At 40.7% G+C, this 23,563-nt stretch overlaps 1 protein-coding gene across 2 annotated transcripts in view; it reads left to right on the top strand.

Moving 5' to 3' along the window:
• Window positions 1–749: 749 nt before the first annotated feature.
• LOC147147629 (rabphilin-3A-like) overlaps window positions 750–23,563 on the top strand; it is a 25,828-nt gene continuing 3,014 nt past the window's right edge. Inside the window, exons 1-16 of one of the 2 annotated variants that reach the window (XM_086031379.1) lie at window positions 750–1,004; window positions 14,960–15,053; window positions 15,161–15,172; window positions 15,848–15,979; window positions 16,088–16,217; window positions 16,581–16,664; window positions 16,737–16,884; window positions 17,006–17,044; window positions 20,386–20,571; window positions 20,665–20,847; window positions 21,663–21,742; window positions 22,113–22,187; window positions 22,531–22,640; window positions 22,752–22,878; window positions 22,962–23,018; window positions 23,108–23,262. In XM_086031379.1, the coding sequence (XP_085887505.1) occupies window positions 14,977–15,053; window positions 15,161–15,172; window positions 15,848–15,979; window positions 16,088–16,217; window positions 16,581–16,664; window positions 16,737–16,884; window positions 17,006–17,044; window positions 20,386–20,571; window positions 20,665–20,847; window positions 21,663–21,742; window positions 22,113–22,187; window positions 22,531–22,640; window positions 22,752–22,878; window positions 22,962–23,018; window positions 23,108–23,262 (1,595 nt within the window). In that variant the 5' untranslated portion in view covers window positions 750–1,004; window positions 14,960–14,976. The remainder of the gene's footprint in view (window positions 1,005–14,959; window positions 15,054–15,160; window positions 15,173–15,847; window positions 15,980–16,087; window positions 16,218–16,580; window positions 16,665–16,736; window positions 16,885–17,005; window positions 17,045–20,385; window positions 20,572–20,664; window positions 20,848–21,662; window positions 21,743–22,112; window positions 22,188–22,530; window positions 22,641–22,751; window positions 22,879–22,961; window positions 23,019–23,107; window positions 23,263–23,563) is intronic. The other variant, XM_086031380.1, reaches the window with a different exon arrangement.

Raw genomic sequence — 23,563 nt, 5'->3', positions numbered from 1 at the left:
TCCCGAAGTGATACTTAATCGGAAGTATCAGTAACCAGTACATATATATATATTTATCTGAAGGTTTATATATATATATATATGTATATATATATATATATATATATATATATATATATATATATATATATATATATATATATATATATATATATTATCTGAAGGCGCGGCAAGCATTCTACAGCAAAAGCGATTTTTCTAAAGAACACAACATGCAATTATCGTGTTTACTTTTCACAAAACGAGTGTGTTTGAATTTTTACGTGTCTGTTCTACTCATCCTTCAGTGACAATTCATCACGTAATGAAACAAAACGGTCATATTTGACACACTAGTACAATAAAGAAGTTGTCCTTTAGATGGCGCAATTACCACACTGTAGATAGTATCGAGGGAAAAGCGAAGAATTTTCGAATCACAGTTTCGAAATGTTTGCAGCATCTAACTCGTTACAGAATATTGTCGACCCGATTAAATATAAATATTTAAGAATACATCATTATTTTATCAAATATGGATCAACACCAGCCATTTATATTGTATATATAGAACAAAATTCAAGTAAATGAAGCCTACGTACTGCGTATTTCCAATAAAACTATGTTTATACCAAATACTTTCTCGGCGTGTATATAACATGAAAAATGAGAAACGTTGGAATAGTGCCCCGGTGTGCTGTTCCAGACACAATTTGATCAGGTGGTGACTGTTCACTTATGCATTAGTGTTATCACTTCACATCCAGGGGTTTCCTTCCCAGTGAATCAAGGGCTTTCCATCCACGCAGAATAGAAGGCGAGTTCCCACGCACACCGTAGATATCTACTGTGCCTCTAGCCACGGACTACTCCTCCGGGCTGAATATTAAAACCCAGGTTACGGTGTGACAAGAAGCATGCGAATTGACTGACTCCCTCGCAGGATCCACGACCTGCATACTAGTCATCTCCATCTCCATTCCCCGACAACTAATTGAGAAGAAGAGGCTGCTCTGGATTCTCAGGTGTGTCTTTGCATCGCCTGAAGCATGACAAAATATTGAAATTACGCATCCTCAACCCGAAACCTCTGTGAGGGTCGCCCGTCCGACCACTGACTTGAATGGATGCAACCTTTCATTCACAAGAGAGGAGAGCCGATAATGATCTTTTACGAGAAGCGTCTTTCATTGTCTGCTTATTAATTTGATGGGGCAAACAGCCACTTACACACTGAGTCGGCTGAATGAAAAATGGCAATTTGTGCAGATCATTGTTCATGCATGACGCTACTGTTAATTAACCTGGGTGAAAGACCAGTTATATGCATTATCATTTGATTGATTCCTTTGTTGTAGGGAAAACAATATTTTCTGAAAACCACGAGGTTTTAATAGAGCAAATTACTATTCATGGCAACATACATCGGTGCTGAGTGTGAATTCAGTTTGAAGATGCTGTAGACTATTTGCTGTGTTCCATTTTTACACCTTCTAAAATGCATTGTGAACATGACAAGCTGGCAGCCCTCACGCAGTGCTTGCTTCCTGGTTGCAGTCAGATGTGGAATCTGACCACAGACCTGGTAAGCCATGTAGGACATTGAGTGGTTGCATTCCTTGGGCGTTGCTGCGGGATTTTTAGGAGCTCGATGGAAAACTCAATGAATCCCTCCCAGTTCGGATGTGGACAGGGTACATGTGGACTCCAGCGAGGCCACTGAACAGGTGCTTGTGTGACCTCGTTGTTATGTTGTTGCCTCAGTCTGCACCCACGAGTTACTGCCTTTGTCAACTGCTGCTGGAGGGTGGCAGAAGGAGCTGGTTCCACCATCTCAAGTTCCTCCTACAGTCCTGAAGGCCGGGGATTAAATGGGGGAGGGGAGGAAAAAACTGAATATTCCGTGTGAAAAATATCTGCAGCTGCCTCCTCTCACATATCCCACCTAGTATGTACATGATTGGACAATGATGTGTATGCTTAGACCTCTTTTATTTTTACAGGCTTGTCAGCATGGACAAAATGGTGCAAGGCAAGTTAAATGCAAGGAAGAACATCATGTTAACATGTACAGATGTGTGTTTAGGAAAAAGATGGAGGAGTGAAGTAAGTGCTCTGCATGCCAACTGCATTATTTAGAATGAAGGGAATCAAGGCGACCGTTAACAGAGTCCAATGTCGTTGGCTTGTCTTCCTCCCTGACTTTGACCATGACACATCCGAGCTAGATGCGTCCTATGTGATCCACTGACACTGTTTGTCAGTCAGATGCCCATTTAGCATTGCACAGGTATATGGACTGCCATGATCATGCACACTGGTGGTCAGACATGCACTCAAACCGTGTTAAATCATTTTGCTTACTCCCACTTTACTGTTACCATGGTCACTGTTGGTGAAAGGTGCATGTGTGCTACTCACAGTCTCCTGTATTTATACAGTTTGGAACACAATAATGGGAGCTGTCTGTTTTGTAAGATTTTCCTTTAGTTTCCCAAGCAACCTTATTGTGCCATTTGTGGTCTGACTGCAAAGGGGAGTGTCTTCATTTTAAAACTCTCATCGGTGCAGCGGGTAAGAATCAATGCCTCTTTGAAATTGGCGATTAGATCCACCGAAACACTTGGGCATATCGGAAGAGACTGAAGTAATTAATGAGGCCTTTTGACCAAGTTCCCCCAAGAGAGCAAGGAGAAAAGGAAAAGACCAAAACTCACTTTGGTCATCCCTGAACATTTGTCTTGTTAATTATTCAGTTGAATCACCTTCAAGATCCAGCAGGGACAATTCCAACTGACCTCATATTTGTTCCGATTTTGAGGAGAGGGGACTTCTTCAGTTGTTGTCTTCCTGGGGTGCCCACGAACATATTGTCTTTGACAATCCAGCCTTAGCGAACTTGGTCCTTAGTTTGAAAATGGTACCAGAGCTGCAACCACTCTGTCTATTGGAACTTGAGCTTCCAGTTGCACTATTACATGGGCCAAATCCTGAAGGGATAAATGTAACATGTTACTGCAGAGCAAAACTCACAAACTCAACAAAGTTGCACACAAGTTCTGTTCTGTCAGTTAGGTTCCAATGCAACATAAAAATATTGCAGGGTAATTTGGCAGTTTTTTTGAGGAGGCTATGCACACATTCCACTGTTTTGCTCATTCCACGAATGCATGGTCCTTGTTAGAGAGGAATTTTTGTTTTTCTAAAACTCCCCAATGGGAGCATGGAGATGAACATGATCAGCTGCAGATTGTTCAGGAAAAACATTACCTGTCTATCACCCCAAAATGCAAAACATGTTGCAGCAAACACACTGGATACTGGAGGTAACATTAGTGTTAACCGTTCTCGTAGAAGCAAGACTAGTTTAAATGTTGTAGATTGTCGATCGACTAACAGTAATTAGTAGTTGAAGCAGAAGTAGGATGGGATTTATAGAAGCCATTTTGCCCTTACTGTGCCTGCTCAAAATGGCCAATCAGTCAGCTAAACTCATGTTAGGAAGGGACTTGTTTGTCTGTGTCTCTTCACTGAGTTGTCAGCACTTACAAAAGCACACACAGTTAAGAGAAGTGCATTGCTTTCGGGGGGAATTGTTTTTTGCATTATCATTCCTAGCTCACAGTTGGACGGAATTCCTTCTTACAGTATTTAGTTTTGACAGTTATTAACTGTTGAAACCTGAATGACTGAAGGGGTTTCATTTCACATTGAGTTATAAGTGAGCCGACTTGTATGTTTTTCGAGATACAATCTCTTATTCTGACTTTTTTTTTTTGTATTGACATTAAGCACAAACTTGTGATACAAGCGCTGTATGGTGGCAGGGAGCTTAACTCACCTTACAACAAGCGGCGCTTTGGCAAATAGTGAACAAGCCTTCACGTAAAAAGAGGCTTAAGCTGTTTAATGCTCCTCCAAGTTTAAGTTTACTGTTAAACTGCTAGTGGTAGTTTGTCAAAGTTGGTAGTCGGAACAGAATTTTAAAATGATAGTCGTGCCGGCCTATAGGCGATTACTATTTGGTCCGGCCGGACAAAGTGGTGGATAAATGGACAGCGGAAGGGTACCCTGGAAGGCGATAAACAGACCGCATATTTTTAGTAAAATGCCCACCTCTGGAAGCAACGCATGTAGCTAGAACATTATTACAATACACACAGGCATATATTCTTTATCTTCTGAGGGAAAAAGACAAATGTGATCGTTGCAGCTTATTTAGTCACTGAGAGTAATGTCAATACTGTATAGATAAATGAACAAGAGCCACTTTTTCCATTATTTATCTGCATGAGCGTATTATACTGCCTCCGGTGGCCAAGGTGGACACACGAGAAGGAGCAGCAGAATGAATTGAATTGAAGCATTAAATCATAACGATTTAATTCTTTTACAGTCTATGCAATGATGTTATTGAAAGTACATATTATAGAGCGCTATTTTTAGTTTCTGGGGTTGGGTTCTGGAACAAATTAATGTAATTTTCCTTCATTTCAATAGGCAACGTGATTTGAGATATGAGTGTTTTGAGTTAGGAGCGTAGCCACGGAACAATTTCAATTTGTACGTATCTCAAGGCACCACTGTGTATCTATTTATCTACCGAAATGTATTTGAATATAAAATCAGTTGGTGTCAAATATTTGTATTTGAATAAAAGTAAATCAATGAAAATGTCTCCAATCAATTCAAATTTAAATTCGATTGAAGTGGTTAGATAAAATGTAAAAAAATAACAAAACATACTTAAATAGGACTCTGTTTAGCACTTATAGGTACCCTGTCGTCCAGGGCTCACCGTGGTGTCTGCAGGCACCAAATAGCCCCCACGGACCACATGAGCAACTCAAGGGCCTGTTCTGAAAATAGCTCACCAGTGAGATACTGTACGTCTAATTTTTTTGGTTGCTATTCTAACAAAAACTTGCTTCACTTACCAGTGACCTGCATCTAACTGTGCGAACAGGTTAATGTGAGGCTTTGTAAAGCACTTTGGGCACCATATGGTGTAGATAAAGCACCATATAAGTGCAGTCCATTTAATGTTTATTTTGTAACTTTCTTTTCTTTAAATCACACTTGCAATGGTTCACATTTGGAAATGGCACTATTTAAGAAAAACAGGTATAGATCAGAGGTCGGTATTGCAGCGCATGATCAAACCATAGCATACGTGGAGACAAACTAGCAGGCGCAACAACATGAGATGATTTTCCCACCAAATAATTTGAGCAAAATTGTTATTTCAGAAGTGTGTATCAATCTTGTAGTCCTTGGCATTAATCTTTACCCAAGAAGGAGCTCTCAGTTTCAAAAATGCTGGTGATTCCGGCTGCAGTCTCTGTGACCCAACACTATTTCCAGTCTTGAACCAGATTTCCTCTGCCACCGGCTGTAAACAAATCCTCTGGGATCTTGTCGTTGCTCGTGAGCTTCATTGTGTAACAAAAGTGAACCTCCGCATCTGATCAACGTTTTCGTTTTAATACGTTATTAACCATGTACATTGTCAACAGAAAAACGAGGTGACTTGTGGTTGACAGGAAATATCGTATAGCGTTTTGACCACAGGCTTGTAAGTGCTGATTTACTGTTATGCTTGACTGTCTTGAGACAAGATGAACGGAAATAAATGGCCAGCGCATCAGCAGACAGTTGTCAAAGTACCACCTATACCTCCACAGTGTATACAGGGATGAATAAAAATCCCGCAAGCAGGCTCCAGCTAAAGTGCAGTTGATTGCGTGCTCCGTGACTGCTCCCCATTTACTTCCACAGTTCGACATTAAGGACTTGACACTGTCTTACATTTCTTAAAACGTGCATTTGCTGTTCAACTCTTTTGGAATGGAATTATCGTAAAAGAGACTTCATCACAATTATTTGTTTTAATTAAGCAAAGCTTTCCTTGATTCACAGAAATTCCCGCATAGTATCGATTGCGGGGATGGCTTTTTAGGAGTCTACAATTTGGCACGGATGCAGATGGATTGTTTGGCCTTGACAGTGCTGCTCTTTGCTCTTGTGCCATTGTAATTCAGTGTATGTTGTGCTGATTGAAGAATGAAAATAAGCCAGCGCGAATGACTCGGCATGTCTCTTGGACAGGGCAAAGGGCACAGCAGAATTAGCAGCAGGCTGGATTGTTGGACACTGAATGGTCTTTCCTGTTTGTGCTCAAACGATGCGGGATTTGGAGCCTTGCCTGCACAGACAATTTGGTTGCATCAGTGCAACACTTTGAGAGCTGAGGAGCCTTCACAGATGGTTTTCACAGATGGTGTCCACCAACACTCCTGTCTGAGCTAAACATACTGTATTTTGTTGATGCAGCACACCTACAAGACAGACATTATTGTTTCCCACGCAGAGGGTTGTTCTCACTTCATTGCCTCTGTGGATGTTTGATTAAGATCTGAGAATCAGAAAGCTTCCACAAATGCCTTTAGAGAGGGGGCGTACACAAAGTGAACAGCACTGGGGGTTGAAGTTGTAAATAATTAAGAAATGCTGAGTGATGTTTTCCTCCAGTGGTGAAGGGCTGCATGGTGCAGTGCACTCTAGTCTAAGTCCACTGTTTGCTGTGGGGATGGATGGCATTGGTGGGGTAAACGAGTGCCCGTTTTTGGACTTTTCTAGAGTAGCTCTATGGAGTATACGTGTTTTAATGTTGTCTTATTATCTTTATCAGTTGATCCAATCAGAGAAAATTGGTATAATAGTAAAACTTGAGTTATTTATGAAGTTATATTAAATGTCCAACACCTAAAAATAAGTATTCATCCAAACGAATGTATATTAAAAACACCAACCTATTCAATTTGCCAGCACATCGTCTCCTGAATATTGTCAACCTTTTCTCTTTTAGCAATACTAGGCAACGGTGCCAAGCTATGATTAGAATTCCTTTTTCCTTTTAAATTTGGCGACTTTTGATTTACGGTTTTGCTTTGATTGAATTAAACTAATTAAATTTAATCTCCAACAGCTTTTATCTGCATAAGAAGCTCTAGCCTGGGCGTGTGATTTGGTTGTTGTTTGTGCAACGATTCTCGATCATTAGAATTAGTGAGCTTGTACATTGTTCCATCCCAAACTGTATGCATGCCGACCAATAGTTAAAATCTTCACATTATATACTACAATACCTTATTCTCAGTTTCATGATGTCAAATCCGTTAGGGGGTTGGAGATGCTTCATCATAGCATTCATTAATATTAAAAAGCAACTCACCACAACTCACGAACTACTGTATTTAAATATTTATTTTGTACATTTAAATGACACAACCTTGAAGCATTCAAATAAGTGACCACGAATCCTGGCTGTGACTCATGCATGAGTAGAGAATAACGTGCCACTATTTTGTGCCCAACGTGAATAATAAATATTGTGAGACAATTTTCAGATCAAATAGATATTTGGATATATTAGATGAAAGATGAATATGCCTAGAACAGTATATGTAGCTCCAAATTGCTGAGTTAACAAATATCGTACATCAACTAGTTTCTTTTAACATTTTGAAGAATGCACATGGTCGAATACGGTAGTTATTCAATTTGAAGGAAATAGCATGTTGTATTTAAACAATAAGGATATCTCACTACTTGAAAAACTTGTATTACCATGGTTAGCTGTATGCATATTCTGTATTGATGTGACCATAAGGTGGCTAGTTAGCGTTAATCTTCTGGAAAATAATTTCACAACAACTGCTAATGTGATCCTGGGTGGATGTGGGTGGATTGTTGGAGGAGGAGGTTTAATATGTTTAATGTGTTTTTGGTTGTTTTTTTTCAGCCCAACTTAAGGCACAACAATAAAAGGCTAGTGGCCTGATAAAAGTTAAATTCAGGTAAACGGAACCACTGTTGTGAATTTAAACATTGATTTCTGATTTTCATTAACCCATTTTCGAAATGTCCTTCTTCAAATATCACCAGGGAATTCTTGACCTGGAATATGAATAGCATTTCAGTGCCATTATAGTCAATATATTACAAAGGGGACACATAAAGGGTGTAATAGAAATTTTGATGACTGACAAAGTTGCTGTTCTCATTTTGAAACTTGAAAGTATGTCAAAGTGTAACAATAGTTAATCATGGCCTTTTGTTAGGATTGTTTTTATCTATCCATCTATCTATCTATCTAGATCATATATCTATCTAGATCATATATCTATCATCTATATATATCTATCATCTATATATATCTATATACAGTATCTCTCTCTCTCTGTCTCTCTCTGTCTCTCTCTATCTATTTCTTTCTTTCTTTCTTTCTTTCTTTCTTTCTTTGTGAAACATTGGAAATGAGCTGAGTGGTACACCTTGGACAGTGCAGCGATCTGTTAGTTAAAGTTGACGTTTTATGGGAAAATCGAAGAGAACAATAATTTTTGCTGTCTTTAATGGATTTGCTCCTTTTTCACCAACAGTATATGCAACTTCCTTCCAGCAAGTTTTGTAAAGTATCTGAGTAATAGTTTATTTGTTTGTGTGCTGCCAGTGAATTAAATGTCCCTCACATTCAGGGGCGGAGCTATGTGGTGGCCAGGGCAACCCCCACATCTAGGAGAACATTTTGATACCTGTGACCAGATTGGTCTGGGCAATTGATGGAAATTTAATCTTGATTACGATTTTGTCTTCTCTTGATCTTGAAAACATCATAATAGAAGAAAAACGATTAATGTGCCGAACGTGTGTGCCTGTAAGTGTGTGTTGTGTGTGTTTGCATGCGTGCGCTTGCGTGGACAAGTTTCCGAAGTTGTGAAAGTACCACGAATGCACCATGTTCCAGCAATGGCTGCAGCCGAATGAAAATACAAGATGTTTGAATTTCACACGATTTTTACAAAGTCATTTTGTACTTAAAAGAAGAAGTTGTTCAATTTGATGAATTGGCATGCGGTTTTCGTGTTTTCGTAATCGAATAAGTAAAGCATTTTGAAATCAATTAGTAATCATTTCTATGAATCGTGATTTCACTACCAATGAAAATAATTTTGATTGTTTTTTACATAATCACCCAGCCCTACCTCTAACTTTTCTGCCATTTTCCCATGGATACAGTGTTCTTAGACCCCTTGAGACTCTGCCTCAAGTCATTTATAGTAACTGCATATTTAAAAAATAATCCTACAAATTATCTGGATGCAAACTGTAAAAGAATATATCGTTGATAAAGAATATTTGATTCTTAGTCAATGCCAATCAAAATCGAGAAGAATGGTTTCATGAAATAAAATGTACCCGTGAATCTTGCCTAACGCACTCATATTACAAACACAAACATACCGAAGGAAAAGGCACCGCTTAGAATTGTGGAAAATTAAGAGATTTTGGGGTCATTGTGCTTTTTATATATGATATGAACGAATGAGCCATTGATCACAGTATGCAAAATCCCGTTGGCTGTCTGTGTCAGTTGATCATCTGATTGGCTGTTAACTATCGAATCAGTACATGAGATAGAAGTAGACTATGAGCTACAACACAAAAACAAAGAGAATGGCATTATCAAGTAAATGAAGCTCAGCAAATATGTTGATTTTTTTATTTAGACTTAGTCCTGCTTGTGTTATGTGTTTGGCAAGGTTCTGTATACTGTATGTGTGCATTATATTTTTTGAAATCCCGATGGTATGATGGTATGATAAACCGGTGATTCTCAACCAGTGTGCCGTGAGAGATCATCAGGTGTGCCACGGGATATTATCCAGTCAGTTATTTTGACAAAAAAACCAAACATATTTTCTAATTAAAAACAAATCGTTTTGTTAATTTATGTATGCCAACCACGTATAGTAACAGGAAAAACAATAAGATGTTCTTCCACTAGATGACAGAAGGGACATAATGACCCTTGTTTAGCCACTTTTTGTGAATCGTTTTCTTAAGTGGTGTGCTGTGAGGTTTTTTTCAATGTGAACACGTTGAGAGGCATAGTGATGAACAATGACCTCTTGGTTACAGGGTGAGTTACAAGAAGACAAACTATGTGCGTGCATTTGTATGGCTTGGCCATCCCTCAGTGAGGTGTTTTTTTTCACCTTGCACATCTCTGACAAATTTCTGGATACTCCCTTGCTCAAACTTCAATTGGTTTTCCAACCAAAACCTGTCAACTCAACACTACCGTATTTCCGTTCTGGATAGTCTGGCACTAATGTCTCCCCATCCCTGTGTCGCATGCTGCTGTGAGATCCATAACGATCCATATTGGATCAATCCATCATTGTCCTGGATGCATTATCGTCACCCTCGCTACTTTCATACCTCATGTGAATAGTAACATCTTGTGAGGAAGATGCTGACTGAACTCTGCGCTTTTACTTTCAGTGAGCCTGCAGTAATGAGTCATACAACACCTGCTTTTCAAAGTCACATCAATTTGTGCTAGTAACTCTTGCATTCACTTGAAGCAACCAAGAAGAGTGCATGACCGTGTTTCTAAAAATGGCTGACAGATGCTTTGTGCGTAAAGTGTACTCAGGGAGTACAGATGTAGATATCTATTGATTATCCTCCTTGGCCCATAAATGCCTTGCTAAACTCGTCCCTTCTTCCTCCATATGAAATTCTATACAGGATGTTGGTGCATGGATGACTTCATGTTTATTTTTTTGCATTTGAGTATACTTGCTAAATGTACATTTTGTCATCCGTTGCGTTAGTTTGTTGTTTCTTAGTTTTACTTCAGTGCTAGACTGTCACCATCTGCTAGCACTTGTATATTTTCAAAATGCAGGTACTTGGAATAAAGATGATTGTAAGGATACTTTTAAAGACGATCATGGTACCCTCCCCGACCGATCCGTCCCTATGTCTGCGCCACCTTTTAACACAGGAGAAAACAATCAAAGAACAAAGTGTGATCCAAAGATGAGGCAGAATAATTGCATTTTTAACATTGACCCAGATTAGCAAGATTTGGTATGACATTAAGGTAGAGACAGTCTTTTGTAATTGGCCTCAGGTGGTTAAAACGTTTGCAATGTAATTGGTCTCTTTTCTCCTCTTTGGACAAAAATGTTTTTGTCCAAATGACTGACAATAAATGTGATCAATTTAGAAGTCAGACTGGGTGGCCCCTGTATCCGCTTCTTTTCATTCTCTGTTAGTTTTTGGTCATCTTGTTGAATTGGGTCATTTTGTACTTTACGTGGCTCCTGGCAAAATTTTTGACCAGTCGTGGAGGATGTTCATTTAGTTGTTTAATTGTGTAGGGAAAAAAAAGCAGATCACAGATATGACACAAAACTAAAGTCATTTCAAATGGCAACATTTTATAATGACAGCCATCTTCCCACTGCCTTTACCTGACATTCAGCCCCATATCATTGATGACTGTGGGAATGTGCATGTTTTCTTCATCCAGTCATCATAAATCTCAATGGAACAGCACCAAACAAAAGTTTGTTTTGATGTCTTTAGGTGTTAATCATGGATTTTGTTTTGTTTTTCTGTCTGTAAATCCCATTTCCTTGAGGCGGTTTCTTACGGTTGGGTCACAGATGTTGACTCCAGTTTCCTCCCATTTGTTCCTCATTGGTTTAACTGTGTGGTTTCTGTTTTCAAGACATATTGCTTGAAATTTTGTATATTGACACTTTGATGTCTTCCTTGGTCTACCAGTATGCTTGCCTTTAACGATCATCCAATGTTATAACCTATTTGTACTTGGTGCAAATTTTCGACACAGCTGACTGTGAACAGCCAACATCTTTTGCAACATTGCGTGACGATTTACCCTCTTTCAGAACTTTGATAACCCGCCTCTTTGTTCCAATTGACATCTCTCGTGTTGTAGCCATGATTTCAGTCAGTCAAATTGGTGTAACAGCTCTCCAAGGGGCGATCACTCTTGTTTAACTGCAGACTAACAAGTGGATCTAATCTAATGCAGGTGTTAGTTTTGGGAATGGAAAGATACAGGATGATTCTTTTTTTTTTTTTTCACTGTGCTTCCTCTAAACAAGTAATTGTTACTGACTACCACTTTTTTTCTTGATTTCTTAAAGCCAGAAAGTTGCCATTTGAAATGACTACCCGTAATTTTGTTTCATGTCTGTGACAGGCGCGGAGCCGTGTTTGGGCCTGGGTGTGCATAGGTCCACCCAGATTGACAGACCCAGTGAGATTCATGAAAAAATATCTACTTTTAAATTATTATTAAATCATTTTCTAATTTGCCTTTCGTTTTCTTTTTTATTCTATTGAATATTAAGAATGGCATAATTGTGGTTGTCTAAGGAAGATCTGAACTTCATATTATTCAGTTTGTCATTTTATGTGAATATACGATGTGTTGGGACAGGCTTAGGCTCAGTGAGAGAAATATTCAGGCCCACCCTGATTTTTCCAGGCCCACACATTAGCCACGTTCTGGCTCCGCCCCTGGTCTGTGATCTACTTTTTTCTGCAAAATTAATCAACTGAATGAACATCCTCAGAGACTGGTGATTCCATATTTTTTTTGCCAGGGGTTGTAGTATGTACGGTGTGCAGCATCACAGAACAAGACAGTTGCTCTCTGATGACATGATGACTTCTGCTGGCTGGATGCTGCAGTGGCATCAAAAATGAAACGCCCACACCCAGTAGTACAATCCTACGGCTAGTACGTCAAGTTTGTTGCTATTCCTTCATTCTCACAGGCAGGGCGCTGACAGATTATGGCCCACAAGGTATGAGCTCTGATGCACCATCGAGTGCATTAAAGCGGGCAGCCGAGTGAGAGAGTGTGATCTTACGGCTCTGGAATGATTGCATGGGAAAAACTGTTGACAGGAGAAAGCTATTGATTTTCCTTTTTCACATTTTCACTGTTCATCCCTTTACTGCTATACAGTGGCTGCAGTCATGCACCATCACGATTCTCGAAGTACAGTGCTCCTGAGGCTTTTGGTTGGTGCAGCCTGCGGGGCTTCACTGTATAGTGCGACTTGCCCTCAGGACAAACAGTGTTGCACCCCACACATGCATCACACTTCTCCCAAGGGGTCTTCAGGGGAAATCCAAACAAATGAAAAACTGTCAAAAGTAACATTTTGTTGCGTTCTCCCCTTTTTGAAATGAATGCAGTTAATGCACACTGGCAAAACTGGGTGCCTTTTTATTACGGGCCTTAAAAATGCGGACGACAACTCCTCAGCAATGAGTTTACTTTTATCTTTGGAATTGCTGAATTCAGGGATTTCTAGGCTGGATTTTAATGCAGTACATCTTACAATACCCTTACGTCTAATGTGGATCTGGAAAGTATTCACAGCGTTTCACTTTTTCCACATGATACAGACTTATTCAAAAATGGATTACATTTTTTTCCCCTCAATGTTCCACATAGTTATTTGGACATGATTTGGAAAGGCAAATACTTGTTGACAATGCAAGTCACAGCACAAAGCATGCAGCACACGCAAGGATGGGGCAAGGTTCACCACTTTGTGAACAACTGCATGAGCAAATAGCCCAACAGTTTAAAAACAACATTTCTCAATATACAATTGCAAGGAATCCGAAGATTTCATCATGTACGTTCCATAATCTCACCAGAAGATTCAGAGAATTTGGAAAATTCTCTGCACGTCTGCGGCAATGCCGAAAACCAACACTGGATGCCTGTGACATTTGCTTTTCCTTTGCCTAAATGCGAGTTACAACACTTCCATGCAAAGCGAAAGCCATATATCAACAACACCCAGAAACGCCGACCTTCTCTTCATCTGAGATGAACTAAAGTAATGTAAAAAAGTGTACAGTGGTCTGGCCTTGTCCACAGTCCAAAGAAGAAAAGACCCAGATTGTTATCAGCGCAAAGTTCAAAGGTCATCATCTGTGATGGTATGGAGGTGTTAGTACCCATGACATAGTGAACTTGCACATCTGTGAAGGCACCAAAGATGCTGAATGGTACATAATGGTTTTGGAGAAATATTTGCTGCAATCCAAGCAGTGTCTTTTTCATGGACGCCCCTGCTTATTTCAGCAAGACAATGCCACACCACTTTCTGCACGTGTTACAACAGCGTGGCTTCGTCCAGACCTGGATCCCATTGAAAATGGAAAAAAAAAAGAACAATAAAAATATCTTGTCTTCATAGTGCGTTCAATTGAATATAGATTGAAAAGGATTTGCAAATTATTGTATTCAGTTTTTATTTACATTTTACACAACATCCCAACTTCATTAAAAATTGGGGTTTGTATTTTGTTTATCAATATATGGTCAAGAAATTATCGTAGATATTTAAAGAAAAATACCACAGCTGAGATCTGTGTTGAAGGTGACAGTAGTTTCGTGTAGCCTTTTCTTCATTGCGTCTCTAATCATCCCTCCTAATGTTCTAACAGGACGTATTTAATTTAGAACAATGAACGGTGTACTGAAAATGGCTCTCGGGTTGGACTTTGAACACCCCTATGCAACTGATTAAATGGGAGGGGGAAGAAGGGCATTGATTGGGCTGTAAATATGAAACCTGCGAATGTTGTTGAATTTCTTGCAATTGGTGGTGTAAAGCATGCAGATTCATGTAAACGTGATTATAAGATGAATCATTGATTTATGTCCATTTTGGTGGTCATAAATGTGAGGTCCTCAATTATTCAGTTTTGACTCATCCCTTCCATCATTCTGTAGCAATTAAATGTATCTGGTGGGTTGCCAATTAGAGCTCTGCACACTGTTCTGGCCCATTTAGACCAAATGTCCTCTCTGATGACTGAGCAACCTGTAGTTGCAGTTTAGTCAATGCGGTGTAAGCACGAGCTAAAAACAATGAAATAGCTAAATGTGCGTACGAGAGGATTTAAATCAGAACTAATCATTCTGTTAATGACTCGACTATACTTATTAACCCCCCACACCCCCTCCCTCACACACTATTAATTTCCACTAATTAGGCACAACAGAGTCCTAAATTTTCATGTTCCAATTTCAATCTTATTGGACTTTCATGTCTTGTAGAATGTGTTAGTGCTGCCATGACTGACACGGTGATGAGCAGCAGCAGCTCTGATCGCTGGGTGCCAAACGACAGGCAGAGAACCATGCACGCGAGGTGAGCATGATTATCAGCACAGGGTCGTTGTCGTTAGGCTGTACAACCACCAAAGACTAATCTTTTGTTTCCACCTGCATCCCTCTTTTGTGTGATCTGTGACACAGCGATAAAGAACAGTGAGTAGATAACACCTCCACTATCTGTCCCATCTTCCCTTTCACTGTATTTTTGTGCCCTCTAACTGTAAAGAAGGAAGTTTTGGTAGTTCAGACTAATATGATGTGTATGTTGTTTACATTGCACATGAAGTATTTGTATAGTCAAGGCATGTGTGTTTAGTTAATTGTTACAAACATGTGTGATCGATTTTATTAAAGCGCAAATCAATCCACGCACATTTTTTTCAAGAATCCCAGCAGCCCCACTATTTGAAACAAGGCATTCTGATTACATAATATTGCGTTTGTGGAATATGAGTTATGCAGCAATATCCACCCGTTTTTAGCCATCTCAGGCGGCAGCCATTTTGTCACTTCTGTCAACTGAAAATGACATCACAACTGCTCAGGGCCCAGGTAATGACCAATCACGGCTCAGCTTCAGAAAACAGGTCAGCCGTGATTGGTCGTTACCTGAGCCCTGAGCAGTTGTGATGTCATTTTCAGTTGACAAAAGTGACAAAATGGACGCCCCCCGGAGATGGCTAAAAATGGGTGGACTAACTCTTATTCCACACATTGTTCAGAATGACCTGTTTCAACTAGTTGGCTTACATAGAACATATTGTTGAAAAATGGTTTTGGGTTGAATTCCCCTTTAAATAAAGTAATGATCCATTGTTTGACTGACAGGGGCAATTGGACCGTGCAGCCAGGCCCTGGTCCTGGTTCTGCTCCAGAGTTGACAGATGAAGAAAAAGAAATTATAAATGGTGTGATTGCACGAGCTGAGAAAATGGAGGCCATGGAGCAAGAGAGGATTGGGTGAGACGCTGAAACTCGCCAGTGCATGGAAATCTGTTCAATCCACAGCGATCATTTAACTAAGTCATTTGAAGCGAGATGTCAATTAAGTCAGGTGTGCTTCTCTAGGCGCTTGATAAACCGCCTGGATGACATGAAGAAGACCGTATGTGGGGATGGACTGTCTCGCTGTGTGCTGTGTGGGGAGCAGCTGGGCACACCTGGGGTCAGCTCAGTGGTGTGTGAGGACTGCAAAAAGGTAAGAGCTGAAATAACTACAAATGGCGGTTTCCGAGGAATTGGTATGACGTGAATGCTGAGTGATGCTACTTCTACTACAAAACCATGCAGTATTACTACACTTAAATCGTAGAAATCCCCAGATACGGTGAGAGCCACACAGGGATGACGCCAGAGCGACCTCATTGGTTAAGAGTTTTGAAGGAATGATACTGCGCAATGCTTGTCTCTCAATATCAGACTACACAAATGGGAATTTGTGACTCCAAACTTTGGAACAAAACTTCATACAGCTGATTTAAGATAACACTTCACCGTCATGTAATTAACTGTATACTATAGATGGCAAGCAGTTGGCTATTTGCGTTTTGTCGTTGCATAGAACATGTGTACGAAGTGTGGTACCCAGTGCAGCAGCAGGCCCCGTGCTGTGTGGCTGTGCAAAATCTGCAGGGAACAGCGAGAGGTGAGTGCTTCGTGCTAGGAAATGAAAAACTTCCCATTAGGAAACGCACAACGCGTAATGTTTTTTTCTCAGGTGTGGAAAAGGTCTGGTGCTTGGTTCTTTAAAGGATTTCCCAAACAATTCCTTCCTGCACCAATGCCATTATCTAAACCGAAAGACCAGCGTGCCCAGGAAGCAGCCTCCAAACCCAGGGAGGAGGCAACTCCGCATCAACAACCTGGTGAGTGCAGTAGCCTGTTGCTTTTAGTCCGTTTTGGTCATTATTTATATTTCAGCTTGGGGTAGGCCTACTTGTGGGTCCTGGAAAACATGTTTTCAATTGTACATTTTCTCTCTCTCAGGTCAGAGTCAGCCTCCTGCAACTGACAACCAGGTTTCAGGCAAGTTGTCATACATTGACTGCGTGCATACAAGTGCTTTCCTCCACATTTTTGTTTTTCAACCTATTTGTTGCACCCGAGCGTTACATACTTTAGTGGATGTTAGAAACGGACTACATTTAACAACATTTGACTGTGCTATGCCAAGACCATGCGTTCTAAGAAATTTAATGTTCCTACACTACTATTTGAATTTGAAAGCATCTCTTTATAGAATTCAACAAATGTGAAGACATAATGTTTTTAAAGGAGCAGTTGTTAGATTTACTGACAATTGATTATCTGTATGCTTGCATCTTACGACACTTTTACCTTACGCCCCGTGAAATAACAGCGGCCTGGATCACCGCTTACTCAGTATTCTCTGTTTTGATCCTGTTTTGGAAAATACTTGACATCTGACCTTTTTCATGTTAATTGTCCAAAACATCCATTATCTATACTGCTCCTTCCTCACAAGGTTCGCAGGAGCTTATCCCAGCTTTCATCTGGCAGTAGACGGGGGACACCCCGAACTGGTTGCCAGCCAATCGCAGGACACACAGAGACAAATAAACGTACACACTCACTATCACACAAAGGGGCAATTTAGAGTGATCACTCAACCTAACATGCATGTTTTTGGAATGTGGGAGGAAACTGGCGTACCCGGAGAAAACCCACGCAGGCACTGGGAGAACATGCAAACTCCACACAGGAAGGCCAGGGCTGGAATCGAACCCACAACCTCTGAATTGTGAGGTGGACGTGCTAACCAGTCGACCACCGTGCCGCCTCGTCCAAAATAGTCCTGCTTTGTATTAACCGAAGCAGTTAATGACAATTATGTCGGGAATGATTTATGACACTTATTGGTCAGATTATTAGTTACACTTTGATACTCCAGGGAGGCTCCAGACTTCAAAACCACCTTAAATATTGATGACTAATTCAGTACGGTGCTGGAACAGTTGCTCGGAGAGGTTTGTCAATCTCGACTTGATGTGAATGTCAATTTCCAACGCATTCCAACAATAATCAATTGAATACAGATTTAGTGACTGTCAATGCTCTTTACAAACAGTTAAGACCAGCAAATATTATTTGAACATGATACTCTATCATGCTGGAGGTATTCATCGGACAATGGAATACTGGGTAAGAGGGGTGGGCATTGACAGCAAAAATAGTCGGCAGGTGCACATGTTTGAACCAGGGGCTCACCAACCTTTTTGAAGCTGAGAGCTACTTCTTCCTTCTGTACTGATGTGAAGAATTACCATTTTGATACACACTTCTGAAAATGTGCTTAAAGCGGAAGTCAACCCAAACAAATTTTTTTCTAGAATATGTTCCCAGCAGGCCCACGAGTTGAGACACGACATTCTGATTAATTTTGCGTTTGTGGAATATAAATTAAGCAGAAAAATGCACTCGTTTTTAGCCATCACTTGGGCGGCCATTTTGTCTTCTGTCAACTGAAAATGACATCACAACTGCTCACAACGACCAATCACGGCTGACCTGTTTTCTGAATCCGTGTCTGTTATATATGAACCAACTAAAATATAGATAACAAGGAAGACAAAATGTACTTAATACAAGAAGACAAAATGGCTGCCCCCAGAGATGGCTAAAAACGAGTGCATTTTTCTGCTTAACTTATATTCCACAAACGCAAAGTTAATCAGAATGCTGTGTTTCAACTAGTGGGCCTGCTGGGAACATATTCTTGCAAAAAAATATGTCAGGGTTGACTTCCGCTTTGAAGGACCTTTATGAATGTGAAGAAACTACAATAATTATCAACAATAATTGAACGAAGTTGAAAACAAATGAGGTGGCACATCCCCCTCACAGTTCAGAGGTTGTGGGTTAAAATCTGAGGTCCAGCCTTCCTGGAGTTTGTATGTTTTCCTCGTGCCTGTGTGGGTTTTCTCCGGGTACTCCAGTTTCCTCACACATTCCAAACCATGCATGGAAGGTTATTGGCAACTCGAAATTGTTCATAGGTGTAAATTTGAGGCTTGTTCGTAGATGTGTCTATAGGCTATGTTCCCTGCGATTGGCTGGTGACCAGTTCAGCGTGTACCACGCCTCTCGTCCAAAATCAGCTGCGATAGGCTCCAGCAAACCCAGCCATGACCCTAGTGAAGATAATGGAAGATGTATAGAGACTGGATGGATGGAAACAAAGAAATATCAATATGCAACACTCTATTTCTGTGAATATCTGCATGTATTTACATTTTCAAATGACTACTTCTATTATATTTGTAGGAAACCATAAAATCCCATGACTGATGAGCTTTTTACAACACGGTCCCCATGCTACTATGTGGCTCATAATAGCTGTTTTTGGCGCACCTGTGCCACAGGTTATTGTCTCCCAAGGGTAACAAGTTGTAGCGCATAAATGTCATTTTATTGACGTGCTCATGAAATGAGTGAGAATATTTACTTATCTTGGAAATGTCTTAATAAATGTTTCCGCGTACCCGCTGCAATGTGCTCGCGAACCCCTAGCTGGGTAACACTGCTCTACAGCGGTTTGGTGTACAAGTTGTTAGTAAATGCTAAGCCAAAATGGTTTGGGGGTACACAAAACAAAAACGATTGGCAACTACTGCATTACACCACAGGTGTGAAATTCAAGGCCTAGAAATCGCACTAAAAGCAAATTAAGGTTCTAGTTCACATTTCTTGCCAAATGGATTAGTCTTTGTCATTTTTGAGCAATTTATACAAGGTAGAAGGACCCATGCTTTACATTTTGTCACGGCCGAATGCTGACCCTATGATCCAATTGTATTTGTAGAAATGGTTCAGCCAGCCAATGTTTTACCACGTTTATGCCATCGGACTTTGGTGAATTTGTTCAAACTGTAGCCTCAGTTTCTGTTGCTGACATGCAGTAAGTGGAGGTTTCTGCGGGGAGCTTCTTCTACATAGTCATCTGAATACAGTGCCTCACTTTCAATAAGTGGTCATTTGGGTTACTGTTTCCTACTTATCAGCTTTAACCATTTTGATATCCTCTTCTTACCCCAACTAACCTCAATGCATTTTCACCAAGAGTGCTGCTCAGTGCTTATACATGGGACACTCCGTCACATGACTTCCTGATAACAGAAAGGCTATGAACTATACAATGGTTCCATGTATGCATGCACTGTCGTTGACTGCTGCAGCTGGTTGTACAGAATGTAGGTCAATGCCTTTGAACAAAAAGCTGCAACATCAAATGTATCCAGAGAGACTGGGGAGTCATTACGTATTCTGCTGCAGTGAAAGCCTGAAGTGTGAATATACATATCTCCCTCCTGAATAGCGTGTCTTTACTGTATTATGCTTATTTTTAGGAGCAGAGCTGAAGGGCCGTGCCGGTTACCCACCTGTGGCCCCTAAGCCGTCAGCTGTGCGCATGGCCACAGGCAGCGCTGGCCCTGAAGAGGCAGAGCAGGGAAGCCCGGTGGTGATGAAGAGAATGGTGCCCGTTCACAGCTCCAGACAGCAGCCCGTTGTGACGCCGTCTATGGCTCCACAGGGTGAGGGGCAACTGGCCTTCATTCTCCTAAGCACGCCCTAATTAATGGTCCTCAATTTGGACCAAAATCTGTATCCTGCATGTGTGTTTGTAGGTCAGGCGGGACGTGAAGGAGGCGCCTACTCTTCTGGTGCCGTCCCTTCTGAGCAGAGAGCACCTTCTGCTATACGAGAGGACAGAAGGCAGCCCGCCGCTTACAGTGCTCCTCCTGCCCGACATCAACCTCCCCCCGCGGTGGAGGAAGAGGAGGTCAACGACTATGACTCTGATGAAGCCAGTGAGTACATCACGTGCACCCTCTATTCATTGGGGAAACACTGACTGACGTGTTTTGGGTCACCCGGGAGACAGTTTTTGTCACTAATTTCAGATAGTGACTTGATTAATTTCTCTCAAATTACTGGCTGTTATGAAGTTAAAAAAAAAAAAAAACTTAGTACATCGTAATATGAATTTGCATTTTAGACTATGTGGCAACTGTTGAGCAATCCTGCAAAAGGGCAAACGTGAAGTAGTTTTCTGCCAGCATCCATTTAGCAGTGTAGACTATATGGCAGCTGAAATAAGCACCACAATGCATCCAAGCAGGAAAATCTATACTCAACTAGCTCAAAGGAGATTGTAAAATGCTAAACTCATAATCATATATATGTACTGTAACATAACAATAACTGTAACTGTGTAACATAACGTTTAATGTGTCACCATTGTTATCGATGAGATTCCACCATCATTTACTTGTGCTGTAAATTAAAGTTTTGATGGTGTGATTGTTCTCTGTGAGGGCAGGACTGAGCTTTCTGTCAGACTTGCATTCAAAAGAAAAATGTTAATCTTCCTTTAATGATTTAAAAGGCAGACTCTCTGTCTCTGTCGTCGCTTATCATATCTAACCGTCATGTCAGTCAATAAACTGATAGTTGTAACTCATCCCAGAAGGGTTATTTGTTCTGCAACAGAGGCCACATGAACATTTAGCATACATCAAACACATAAAGCACAGGGTATGTGCTGTAATTCCAAACCTGACACCAAAAGCATAAAGCAAACAATGAAGTGTGCTGAGTGCTGACTTCTCTTGGTCTCTTTCAGCCACTCTGGGCTCTCTGGAGTTCAGTCTGATGTATGACCAAGAAAGCAACAGCCTCCATTGTAGCATCCTTAAGGCTAAGGTACGACTCTGCTCATTCAGTACTTGTACCAAGGGACAATACTTCCCGAATTTAAGGCAGCTGTGTTAATAATTAATTAAGCAACATTTTAATGTGATCAAATTAAAATGGATATCAATGCATGTTTGTAGTTTGACAAATCATCTTATGTAGTAATGAATCTCAGAAAAACAGACCCAGGTGTCTTATGTGCTGTGCTCATGAGAGAGTTGTAGTGCATAACTGAGGAATGCGTTTCTCTAAGTTATTTTCAATATTGTAACAGTAGTACTTATTTTATTCGCACAATTTATGTGAACTCAATTTACCCCCTCAAAGTTCTTTATTAGCATTCTTTGCATTTAACATGATTTCTCCTTTCCATCCCCAGGGCTTGAAACCTATGGATTCAAATGGGCTGGCAGATCCTTACGTCAAGCTTCATCTGCTGCCAGGAGCTAGCAAGGTTGAATACTTAATAAAAAAATAAATACATACAATAAAAACACCTTTCTTGAAAGATATGCACACTATGTCTACCCAAATGAGTAAAAACAGTGAGGTAAAATAACTTTGGGTTTCTGGCCTTCTGTAAGCTCAAGCCTGACACCTTGTGGTTCTGAAAAAGTAAACCATTGAGGGAAAAAAAGGTGTGGTATTCAGAAAGCAACACCAGAATAAATTAAGTCTTGAATATGTCTGCTATGCAGTAATTTCCATGCATGCACTTCATAGAAAAACATCAAATCAAGCAGCGTAAGCTCTTGCAGCCTTTATGTCTCCTGTTTCGATTTCCTCTTCATTAACAGTCAACCAAGCTGCGCACAAAGACGTTGAGGAACACCCGCAACCCTGCGTGGAATGAGACACTCACCTATCACGGCCTGACGGATGATGACATGCAGCGCAAGACCCTCAGGTGGATCCAGCAAGTAGTCACACTCAGATTAACTAGACTGGTATTGCGTAGCCGGTCTGTCCTCAATTGCCTCCTCGTGCTGTGTGGTTACCTGGCGCTGGCTTTGCACAGGCTCTCGGTCTGTGATGAGGACAAGTTTGGGCACAATGAGTTCATTGGGGAGACCCGAGTGGCACTGAAGAAACTGAAGATGAACCAGAAGAAAAATTTCAACGTGTGTCTGGAGAGAGTTGTTCCAGTGAGTGAGGATGATTTGCAACCATTCTTTCATCCTTCTTCTGAATCCTGAACTGACCCGCGGATGTGATGTCTTTCTCACAGACAAAGAGAACAGCGACAGCTGGTGGAGCTCGAGGCATTGCTCTCTATGAAGATGAGGTGTCCCTCTGTTTCAAGAACATGACTAAATGCAGCAAAGCCTATTATACTTTGTACATGTAGCCTTTTACTCTTGCTGTGTTTTCTAGTCCGCAAAAGACGGCGGAGAGGTCGAGGAACGTGGTCGCATTCTTATCTCCCTCATGTACAACACTCAGCTGAATCGCCTCCTTGTGGGTGTGGTGCGCTGTGTTCATTTGGCCGCCATGGATGCGAATGGATATTCTGACCCTTATGTCAAAATGTAAGTATAAGACTGCATTAGAAATATGGAGATGCTTAATGGGGAAGTCAACCCAAACGAACAAAAAAAAAAAATGCTGCGATTGGGGTCGGGTTCTGTTCTCACCTGTTTTCTGAATCTGAGCCATGATTGGTCGTTATCATTACCTAAGCCCTGAGCATCTGTGATGTCATTTTCAGTCAACAGAAGTGACAAAATGGCCGCCCCCTGAGATGGCTAAAAACGGGTGGATTTTGCTGCTTAACTCATATTCCACAAACTCAATAATGACCAGAATGCCATGTTTCAACTAGTGGGCCTA

Source organism: Filicampus tigris, chromosome 5 (assembly GCF_054856515.1).
Source record: "Filicampus tigris isolate MCC_2025a chromosome 5, RoL_Ftig_1.0, whole genome shotgun sequence".
Taxonomy (NCBI): Eukaryota; Metazoa; Chordata; class Actinopteri; order Syngnathiformes; family Syngnathidae; genus Filicampus; species Filicampus tigris.
The sequence above is the reverse complement of the archived record's forward strand: the minus strand, read 5'-3'. Positions and strand labels throughout refer to the sequence as shown.